At 50.6% G+C, this 11,344-nt stretch overlaps 1 protein-coding gene across 1 annotated transcript; it reads right to left on the bottom strand.

Moving 5' to 3' along the window:
* Positions 1–6,201: 6,201 nt before the first annotated feature.
* ZIC1 (Zic family member 1) lies at positions 6,202–11,052 on the bottom strand. The gene is made up of 3 exons (XM_005505902.2): positions 9,353–11,052; positions 8,041–8,204; positions 6,202–7,523 (listed from the first exon to the last, which is right to left on the bottom strand). Exons 1-3 carry the CDS (start codon positions 10,326–10,328, stop codon positions 7,326–7,328), a joined length of 1,338 nt encoding a protein of 445 aa, XP_005505959.2. The 5' UTR covers positions 10,329–11,052; the 3' UTR covers positions 6,202–7,325.
* Between the last annotated feature and the right edge of the window lie 292 nt (positions 11,053–11,344).

Below are 11,344 nucleotides of genomic sequence, written 5' to 3' on the forward strand. Positions count from 1 at the left end.
CAGGGAGCCTCAGCCGGGCGGGGAGGGGGGCACAAGCACTCAAGGTGTTGGTCGGAGAGGCTTTCACAACGCAGCCTCTGCGCACACACCGATGGGCGCGTTTCTCTGAAGCGCCGGGCAAGGAAGAGAGAAGGTGATGGAGAGGGGTGGGCTGTAGCGGAGGGGGAAAGCTAGAGAGGGGCTGCGGAGGAGGACTTGTCGCTGGATTATTTCCAGCCAGCCTCGCTCCACCCGGAAGGGCCTTTCTGGGAACTTCTGAGGGGCCGGGCCGGGCTGCGCGGCCGCGGCCGTGCCCCGCCGGGGCAACGCGCCCAGATGCGCCCGGGAGCCCCTGCCTGCTCCCTACCGGGCTCTGTAGGGAAAGAAAAACCCACCTCGTTAGCAAGATTGAGAAGTACATTTCTGATAACATGGGATGTAATTTTGCCACCGCACAAAGGGCTTTAAAATCACTTTGTGCCCCTGAACAATGAGCACGGGGAATTATTACTATTTGTTTAAACACTGCAGCCTACAAACGGAATTAATGCCAAGACCGTGCGTTTTTTTCTTCGGATCTATCATGCAATGTCGATATATCAGCAATAAAATATGATGGGCCATACAGTGTAATGAGATTTTACTAACAGAAGAGAGGCAGAAAGGAATCCATTACAAGAACCTTTCTCCCTTCCCTCGAGACTCTACTTTTCTGGCGACCGTGCCCGTTATGTTTTGCCACATAAGCCCACGAAAAACAACTCGTTTGGCGGACACCGGCGCTGAAAATTGCTGTGGGGAGGAAGCCGGTGATTTGCTAAAGCACCCGTTAGATTAAGGAGGTCGCGTTTGCCCAACATGCCGGGGAAGGCAGGAAAGGGGGAAAGTGCCTTCCCGGGCCCACCGAGGCACGCAGGGGGACGGCGCAGCGGAAGCAGCCCCAGACGGGCCGGGCCACACTGGGGAGCGGCGGGATCAGAGAGGGCAGCAGCACGTGCAGCGGCGGGGCCGCTGCCCTGCGTGGTCGCGGAGGCGGGCGCGGTTACCTTCCGCGGGCACCTTCCGCGGGCGGCGGGAGGCGGTGAGAGTTATAAATATTCAACAGCACGTGGAGCCGGCCCGCTGGCGCGCATGCGCCGCCGGGGCTGCCGCCGGGGTGCGCGGCGGGCGCGCACGCACACACCGCCCCCGCGCACGGCCGCGATTTCTAGGAACCGTCCCCAGACGGGCAGCCCTGCACCTACCCACTGCCCCACGGCCTCCCCCGAGAGAAGCAACATCAAACACAAACACATATCCAGCGGGTCCGATGCTTGCTGATGTGGGGGCTTTTTCCTTCTTTAATTTTTCTACAGCCTTTGGCCGTGTTATTCACGAAATTTTGGAAGTAAGAAAGATCCGAAAGGATCTTAAAGTCCTGACCAGTGCCAATACACAACTTTCGGTTTTTTGCTAAGCAAAGCCGTGCCCAAGTATCGCCAACGGGCATGTTTAGACGTGGGCTAGAGTGTGCACCGTTGATCATGTGCTTTGCCTCGCCCCAACCACCCCCAGACAGTTAATGCTGTGTTTGGGTCCCGAAATGTAAACACACGCACAATCACAGATGCACACACGGAGCATTTTTTTAATAGCAGTTTCATAGAGAGGTAGTATGATCTTATATATCTAAAAGGTAATTAATTTGATTTATTATACTTGAAAAATCCTGTCTGCAGTACGGGCGTCATCTGGAAACTTCATGCTATTTTATACTATCGTTCTAAAGCCGAAATAAACGTTACGAATTGATGACAGCTTCCAGCTGCATGATAAAAATAGCCCATTCGCCTCACAGAATCGTGTTTCTTGTTATCGAAGATGAACCAGATCTGACCCACAGAGATTAGCAGCGAAAAAAAGTACCGCAATATAAAATAAAAACCTTGACCATTTTTAATATACAATGCACCCTTAAACACAGCCTCTTTGCCATGGAAAGGAGCCCACATAAGTTCGTGCAGCAAGTTAAAGAAATCCAACCTGCGCCTAGTTCAAAATAGGAATCTTTTCGGGCGAATTTGGAAAATACACCCATTTTGTGACAAATGCGATCCATTGTACACAGCCGTTTGCATTAAATAATAGATGTTACGTGAGCCTTCAAAAATATACCTCCATGTAAACACATGAATACGTGTCTTTCTAGAAATACCACTCGTTACGTACGGATATAAATAGAAAAATGTATATGTACATATTTATAGGTACGTATATATTTGTAACAAAACCAGTAAGGCGAACAGTGACTCCGGTGAGCGTATGTGCATCTGCAGCCATGATCATTTTCCCCGTGAATTATACCCACAAAACAGGCAGTGCGCGTCCCCACCAAGGGTTCCCCCGCGCCTGCGGTGCCGGCCCGCGGCCAGGCACGGAGGGCGGCTGCGGCGGAGCCGCTTCGCAGGCCGGGTTGCACAGTCGTGCCGGGCCCCGGCCGGGCCTCCCAGCGTTCCCCGGCCTCTCCTCGGCAGAAAAACCCCGCTCAGGAGAGAATCGCCACATTTTGAGGGAAACGTGATGATTTCCCGGGGAAGCGCCGCGGGGCTCGATCCCTCATTTCGAGGTGCAGAGCGCGCACGTGTGCACTCCGTGGCGGGCGCTTCCCACCCGCGGACACGGACAGGCACACCCGTGTAGGGGCACACAAACGTCGTGCGAGTGTGAACGGGGTGCGGATGTTTTTATATGCATGTGTGCGTTTTGTAACGGTGATACATAATGTGTCTAGTAAACGGTACAGCCTCCTCCATGGAGATATCGTTCACAAATTCAGTCCCTCTCAGCTCTAGCGGTAAAACGCACTCCAGCTCTTACAGCATCAAGTCACTTGAAATACCCTGCACTGTGTCAGCAGCCTTTTGCAGAGATCTCCTGGAAAGAGATCGTCCTGCCGGCTGGAAGTGGGCTTTGCATAGGGGCTCCGGCTCTGCGCCGGTTGCGCCGGGGCTCCTGCCGATCCGGGCGCTCTACGGGGCTCCTTGTGCGCCCGCCGGCACCAGCCCGCCGCCGGACTTTCCGCTTGCTCCGCTTAAAAGTTGCTCCAAAGGAGCAAGAGATCTGAACGTGGGAAAACTTACAAAGTCGGACCCTTTTACCAGCGAGGCCAGAAAAACAGTAAATAAAAGTCCCGATGTATGTGCATCAGTCCAGGGACTTCTACCTCCTTACGGCTAAAACAAGGGCGGTAAGCGGTCGAGGCCAGCGAGGGGTATGTGCCCCCATTTCGAACACTGTCTGTGGTAAAGAAGGTAACTTTGTTTAATGAATGCCGGACTTGCCTTTTTAAAAAATTCAAACGATCGTTCACAAGCCATTAAAGCGACCTGAAAGGCGAGTGTTTCGCTGGGGGGAATTGAAGCGCCCGATTATTGTTTTGTATTTAACTTTCTGCGTGCAAACAGCACAGGCCAGGCCAGGGGTTGCTGTGTGCGCCCCGCTGGCACATCGCCCGAGAGGGGACAGCACCCACACGCACCCCAAACAGCCTCTTGTACCCTCCCGCGAGCACTGCGGTGCTGCCGTGGGTATCTCCAAACGCTTCTCCCCGGCGGCAAAAGCTTTCGCGGGCGCGGAAGCCTGCGGACGACGGGCCCCAGCGTTTTGGCTACCACAGAGCAGGCAGTGCGGAGCAACGCGGGGGCTGCCGGCACGGCCTGCCCGGGGCTCGGCGAGACCTCGCTCAGATATCCCCCGTCTACTTCGAAATCTAATAAACCCCACAGGAAAAACAGCCCGACAGCATCCCGAGATTAGAAAGAAAATCATGGCCCCGGTCGAGGCTGCAGAGTCGGGGTTCATGTCTCTCCCCGCAGGTCTTGTAAGTAAATCCGCAAAGGGCGCCTTGTTAGGGGAAAGTTTGCTTTAGGGACTGAAACAGCGCAGGAACAGCCGAGAGACGCCTCACAACCTCCCTGCCTGCGAAAATACCCCTCTCTCTGCCGGGGATTTCAAAACACTGCTCCCCTCTCCAGAGTCAAGCGAACAGCACAAGCATGGCGTGGACTTAGCAGTTCCAGCCGCAGTGATCGTCTCTAATTCAGAACATATACAGGATGGCGATCAACCACTATTGCACCGTTCCCCCGCCCCACATTAAAAAAAAAAAAAAATGCAGCAACAACAACACTACTAAAATCATTCTTTCTGCCGTAGGACGCTCCAACAAACCTCAGACCAAAAGTTTAAAAGAATACTCATTAACCAAGTGCTCCAACACACACAAGTAACAGATCTGTGTCAAGCGACCAATAGGGACTTCACACAGGTTCAAAGAAATTTGCAATACTCATCTTTAAAATACATCACCCCCACCATGTTTCTCCGAGTTTCTTTTACAGTGGGATGGCTCAGACTATCTCTGCGATTAATTTTTTTTTTTTTTCAGCTACACTCAGGTTATTTTTTTTTAAACCTCTGCCTGATCAAGTCGGCTGGACAGATAAGCTGAAAGATTCGCAGAGAGCAATATTTTCGGCGCACGAAACAGTTTTTCCCTGTCTCTTTTGCCCGGTGGGTTACATTTCCGAAAGTCCCAGCACTCTCTGCCTGGGTCCCAGAGGGCTCCAACTTTTTCTATCTCGCCAAGCCCTGCAAGGTGGCGCTCTGTTCATTGAAAACCGACATTAGCCTCATAATAATAACATTTTGTAGAAAGTAAAGTTAAAACGAAGCCTTCCCACGGGTGCTGCAGAGAGCAAACGGCGATGCCGAGCCGGCAGGAGTAGGGCTTAATCTAAGCAAAGCAAACTTTTTTTGGTGGGGGGAGGTGGGGGTAGGGTGGGGCGTTGCGGGATGTGTTGTGCTTTGGGAGAGTGCAAAATCTCCGAGGGAGATCCCCAAATGTTATGAACAAAGCGGAATAGTTGGGGGGTTTTGGTGTGAGCTGGGCGGGCTGTGCTCTGGCTGGGTTACAGCCGGAGCTGCGGAGCGCCCGCATGAGTATGAGCAGAGAGCGGCTTCCCCCGGCACCCCCTCCCCCCCCGAGCGGTTAATATGGCTATTGACTCGCTGTACACATAATATTTCTTTAAAGAAGCTGTTAAAGTGTCATCTTGGTCTACTGGAAGGTCAGTTTCTGCAATTCACTCTATGACATATCACAAGCCCTCGCAGCTTTAGCCAACCTCATGATTTGTGTTGTCTGTTGATATGTTGTCTGCTTAATGGGGCGATCATGCAAGCTACAACCAGGAACAAAGCCCAACAGTTCCAACAACCGTAGCTAAGTTAGTGGAAGCAGTACAGCTTGCAAATCTATCAAACTAAACTGCAAGGAAGACAATCTGATTTAGAGAAAAGGCGTTCTGCTACAGTCATTAAGCACAAGTAATTTAGATTTTTTATATTGTCTTCTCATTTACAAATTTACTGTATCAACGCCAGCCAATGGAACGAATTTCTTAAGTAAATGAGAAATAAATAAAAGAGATAGAAAGATAATCAAATTACATAAAATAATTCTTAGCCCCTAGATTTATTTTTTTAGAAAGCTATTAACACTGGCAAAATTATAGTAATAATAATAACATAACACAAGAAGTAATTGATTTAAATTAACATCACGTTTTAAGGAATATCAGGAAAAAAAAAAGAGAGATTAAAAATATATGTATATGCAACAACAACAACGGCCTTCGTGAAACAGTGCTGTACTTCTTGGAGTAAAAGGCCCAAGGAAAGTCATGAGTCCACTGCCTGAGAATTAGATATGGCCATAAATGCCTTAAATTAAAATAGCAACCGAAATCTCCTCTGTTTTAAATCTCCTAATATATGTTATCCGAATTAATTTAATTTAGGGACCCAGTCTGTGCAGATTCATGGGCAATGTTGGAGTGGAGAGCAGCACTTCTCGAGTAACAATTCCCCACATTAATATTTATGTAGCATATGCAATCTATTTCTGTTATTTTTATGGTTGTTATTCTATGTCTGCAAAGGTCATTTAAATTATACTGCGGCCGAAAATTTGTTTCATAAATTTTGATATAAATACTAATTACACACTATAGTAATGCCAGCAGGGATCCTTTCATTTATCACATTTATATCACCTTCGCTGCTTTAGTGATGACATAATGGAAAGCAGTGAAAAACTGGGACAGTTTTATTCTAATATCCTAAAGCTAGTTGGAGTTGCAGCAGGTTGACTTAGTGAATAAGAATTCCTACCACAATTCATGGGATTTAAGAATCTTTAATAAGGTACGAAATGTTACCAAACAGTTCTGTAAACTAAATTTTACATACCAATTCTTCTAACCATAAATATTGAGTATCTTGTAACATGTATAACCGGACCTTTACATGCGGATAAATATGGAAATTAGGATTTATATACATTATGTTCTTGTATTTGCCAAAAGCAACGGACAGATATAGTTTATATCTTTTTTTTTTTTTTTTAATATCACTTTACATAAACAAATGTAACAGTTTGACACGCAGATCCAGGCTTTCACTATACGAATTTCTTGACAGGACGTGTAACAACATTTTACTGCACTACTTAGACTGGACTTTGGGACGAAATGTTGCACTTTATACAAAAAAAGCACATTAATACCAATAATATTCTGTTAGATCGACGTTTAGACTGTAATAATACAAAGTAATTCACATTTTGGTACACATTTACTAGAACATTCTTGCCATTCAGTACAAATAGTTGAATTTCTACCTCTTCCCTCTGCCCCCCCAACCACCTCCGCCCCCCCGCCGCTGCTCCCGCCCGCCCGCCCCTCCCCCCACATATATGCAAAGACCACAAATCCACATATCCCCTTATTCAACTTGCGATATAACTATTTACAAAATCAAACAGTACATTTTTTTGTTGTTTTGTTTTTGAAGCTAATAATTCTGTATTTACAAGAGGGGATGGAGGGAAGGCCGCTGCCCGAGCAGACATGCAGTTGGAGATCTCTAATCAGTGGTTTCCAGTAAAGCCCTAAAGAGTTGGCATTTGCCCTGGTAACCTTGTCTTCTTATGCATTCTACTAACCCCTTCGCCTATCAAGCCTTGGAACAGAGCAGAGCGGAACAGTCAAAAAAAAAAAAAAAAAAAAAGAAAAAAGAAAAAAAAGGGAAAAAAAATTTAAAAACACAACAATTTTTAAAAATGAAGTCTTCATTTTACTCGGTCCTGGGTCTACTGGCAGCATTTTACTTTTGTTTGCTCATTTAAATTCTGATCTCAAAGTGTTCATGATTTTTTGAGTCTTTAAATAGAGTATTTGTTTTCTCACTTGGGGCGTTTTTGTTTTGTTTCGCTTTGTGGTTTTTTGTTGTTTTGTTTTAGCGTTTTAGACGTACCATTCGTTAAAATTTGATGTAAGCGTGCTGTGGCTGGACGTGTGGTGGACTGCGGAGGAGGAAGGGGATAAGGAGCTGGCGGTCTGGTTTTCTGTGGATGGAGACACGATGGTTGGAGGGGTGGAGGACTCGTAGCCTGAGCTGGCGGCGGGAGAAGGCTGAGACCCCTGCGAGGATGATTCATGGACCTGCAAGAGAAAACCCGGGCAGAAATAGAGAGCGGCAGAGGACGGAGGCCCTGTCGGCCGTCGCTTACGACTGGGGATGCTCCAGACAAGGGGACCCAGCGCCGAGCCCCTGGCCCAGGCATCCCCGTGGGGCTTCTTTCCGGCCCCAGCCCCGGGGCCGCACCCCCCGGCCCCGGCCCGGCGGGGAAGGCCGGGCAGCGCCGCACCGGCTGCTTCCTCGCACTGCCCCCCCTCCCCTCCCGGGCTAAAACACACCGACAAAAAGGCCCTGTCCGAGGGGCCCGGACTGAGCACAGCCGGGTGCGGGCCGGCGCGGCCCGGCGGGCCCGGGGTGGACTTCAAGGCTGGGCCGCAGCAACGCGGAGCCCCGCAGCTGGCCGGGCCGCGCTCCGCCCGCAGGCACCACTGCGCCGCCGGCCCGCGGCCTGGGCTCTCCTGTCCCCGTCCCCGCAGCCCTTTCCTCCGGACAGGCCCGAGGCAGCATCCGAGCCCCGCACACCAGGCACCCTCCATTTACCTTCATGTGCTTTCTGAGGGAGCTGGGGTGCGTGTAGGACTTGTCACACATTTTGCAGAGATAGGGCTTGTCGGAAGTGTGCACATGCATGTGCTTTTTGCGGTCGCTGCTGTTTGCAAAGCGCCTGTCACAGCCCTCGAATTCACACTTAAATGGTTTTTCACCTATTGCAGAGGGAAGGGGGGGGAAAACGGATCTGATTAAGCAGGGCTGGCTGTATCGCTCATTGTCCCCACCGCCGCGCCGGACAGAAGCCCAGGGCTTCATTTCTAACACTTGCAACTTTCTAACTTCAACGAGGCTCAAATCCCCCGAAATCTTGCTTCTTTTCTCTGTTCTTTCCACACCTCCAACCCCTGTTCAGCGCCCATTTCGAGGCGGGGAAGGAGCTACATAATATTGTTTTTTTTCTTTCCTTTGGAGGGGTGAGTTTCAATTGCAGCCCCAGCCCGGGCACCTCTCCCTCATCGCAACGCTCCGAGAGCAAGCATGGTGGTATTTACACACGATCCTTAGTGTCTAGTTTCCGTTTTTATAGCTCATTCTCCTGATATTTAACGCTCCCACCCAACCCAGCCCCCTCCCCCGTATTTTCTTGCAATATTGCAAATTATCCGGCCGGGGAAAACAATGCGAGGACAGCCCTAACAAACCCTTTGCAAAAGCTCTCGGGAAAGCGGGGCTGGCTTTCGGCGCTCCGGGTTAGAGGGGTGGGAGAGAGTTCTTCCAGCCAGAGGCTGCTGCAATTCCACCTCCCGCGACAGGGAAAAGTTCTCAGGGATCCTGGCGCCTGCCCTTCGCACAACAATAACACACTAACGCGCCGAGCTCGGTTTATTTAAAATCGCTCATCGGAATTAAATATTTACCAAGCCCTGAATTGCACAGGGGAGACGGATCAGCTGCCTGCAATATTTAGCACAATTTCTCATCGTGCCACCGTCAAAACTGCCGAACAACAATTAATTAAAACATATAAATTTAAACAGGACAGGTTGCTGCGATACCCCTCAGCCACCCCCTCCGCCCTTGCCCTACCAATCCCAGTAGCAAGCCCTGCCTTTCTCCCCCTCTGCTTCGGCAGGGATAATTTTCTTTTTGTTGCTGCTGCTGGCGTGGCTGTGACCGAGCTCGTTTTGCAGCGGAGCTCCGAGTCCCACTCCCCGGAAAAATCAGTGGCCCTGGATCATAGCCCCCTACCCCCTAACCCGACCAAGCAGCGCCCTGGCCCCCCCTGCCCGTCCTTGTCCCGCGCTCCGGCGCTCGGCGCTTCCACTCGCAGAGAGAAAAGCTACAGAGAAGGTTACCGTACCTGTATGAGTTCTTTTGTGTATTTTGAGATTCTCTGATCTGGCAAACACTTTGCCACAGCCTGGGAAAGGGCAGGGGAAAGGTTTTTCACCTGTGTGGACTCTGATGTGATTTACAAGTTTGTATTTGGCCTTGAAAGGTTTCCCTTCTCTTGGACACTCTTCCCAGAAACATATGTGATTGGACTGCTCGGGTCCTCCAACGTGCTCCACCGTTACATGAGTCACCAGCTCGTGCATCGTGCTGAAAGTTTTGTTGCAGGACTTTTTGGGGTTTGACAATTGCTCGGGCTCAATCCACTTACAGATGAGTTCCTGTTTGATGGGTTGCCGCATGTAACGAAAGAAGGCCCCTGCCCCGTGGTGGGCTGCCATGTTCATGTTCATGTGGCCGTAGCCGTGCAGCTGGGTCGAGGCGTAGTGCTCGGAGCGGGGGCTGGTGACCTGGCCGTACTGGTCGGGTCTGCCGTACATGTCTCCGGAGAAGCCCAGGCGCATCTGCCCATTCACCACGTTCGGCGAAGCATGGCTGGTGGCTTGTTCGTGCAGCCCCGGGAAAAGTATATGTCCCGCGGCATCGGTGTGTCCGTGGGGTCCGGCGAAGCTGCCGGCAGCGGAGGCGAAGAGGCTGTGCTGGGCGCTGGCGGCCGCCGCCTCCCCGAAGCCTCGGTTGCGGAACAGAAAGTCCCGGGTGGAGTTGAAAGCGGCGCTGGAGTAGGAGCTGACATGGGTCGGGTGGTGGTGGTGCCCCAGGGCCGCCGCCGCGTAGCCGGGTGCCTGCGAGGTGAAGGCGGTCTGGCCGGCCGAGGCCAGCTCGTGGGTGCTGGGGTTGATTTTGAAGGCGCCCATGCCATCGGCGAAAGGGTTGATCCCCAGCCCCACTTCTCTGTCCGTGACATCGGCCGTGGAGTGGTGGCGAGAGGATCCGAAGGTAGTGACTCCTATGGCGGGATACTGCGGTCCAGCATCCAGAAGCATCTTCCCAGCGTCGATGCAGCAACCAAAAAAAAAGCACGCGCGCACACACACAACGCGGAGAGAAGCAGCAGCAGCAGCAGCGAAAACACCCTCTTTGGAAAGTCAGCGACGATCACCACCAAAGGAACCACATCAAAAACACCCCCCTCGGCATCAGCGCAGGGGGAAGAAAAAAAAAGGGGGGAGAAGGAAAAAAAAAAAAAAAAAAGAGGCTGATGCAGAAGGGGGAAAGAGATCTTCGGAGTTGTAAATAATAACAATAAAAATGTGCCCCAAAAATATTCACTGTCTCTCTGCTTTGACTTTTCAGGGAGGTTTAAGTTGGGAGGGGGTTGGGTGGGCTCAAAAATAAACTGCCTGCAAATAACAATAACGGAAAGAGAGCAACACGGGCAGGAAAAAAAAAAAAAAAAAAAAAAAAAAAAAGGCAAAACAGAAAAGAAACTTCCTTCAGTGATTTTTTTGGCTATAGGAATGTTGCAAAGTGGCCGAGAGATTGTTTCTCTCTCCTCTTCGAGCTTCCCCACACTCTCCCCGATTTTTTTTGGGGGGGGCCCTTTTTTTTTTTCGCTTTGCAAAAAAAAAAAAGGCGCAAATCATGCACAATATTGTCTTTTGCGGTTTATCTTCCTGGGGAGAAACTTTCACCTCCTCAGCCGGGCGGTGAACGCGAGACTGATAGCGGCAATCATTCCTGCAGATAAATGAATTGAAAAGACGACACCGTCCCCCCCCTTGATGAATGGGAGCCGGGGGCGGAGCGCCGTACGGGCGGACGTGAGCGCTCATTGGTCGGCGGCAACTCCCCCTTCCCCGCGTAACTCCCCCCGGCCCCGCCAACGAGGGGCGCGCACGGCCGCCTCCCGCCGCTGATTGGCCCCTCCGCCTCATCAATCGCAGGTATTGTGAGCGCCCTGACATCCCTTCTGACAAACAGGGCGGCAGGAGTAGCAACTTTTTTTTTTTTTAATATATATATATATATATATAAAGCTTTTTTTTTTTTTTTCCACTAA

This window comes from Columba livia, chromosome 9 (assembly GCF_036013475.1).
Source record: "Columba livia isolate bColLiv1 breed racing homer chromosome 9, bColLiv1.pat.W.v2, whole genome shotgun sequence".
Classification (NCBI taxonomy): Eukaryota; Metazoa; Chordata; class Aves; order Columbiformes; family Columbidae; genus Columba; species Columba livia.

Bases quoted from the DNA above. Each gene is read 5' to 3' on its own strand.
- ZIC1 (XM_005505902.2), bottom strand. From the start codon at position 10,328: ATGCTTCTGGATGCTGGACCGCAGTATCCCGCCATAGGAGTCACTACC. The intron at 8,205-9,352 runs GTACGGTAACCT...CCTCTGCAATAG, and splicing joins ACACAAAAGAACTCATACAG to GTGAAAAACCATTTAAGTGT. The intron at 7,524-8,040 runs GTAAATGGAGGG...TTTCTCTTGCAG, and splicing joins CCCTCAGAAAGCACATGAAG to GTCCATGAATCATCCTCGCA.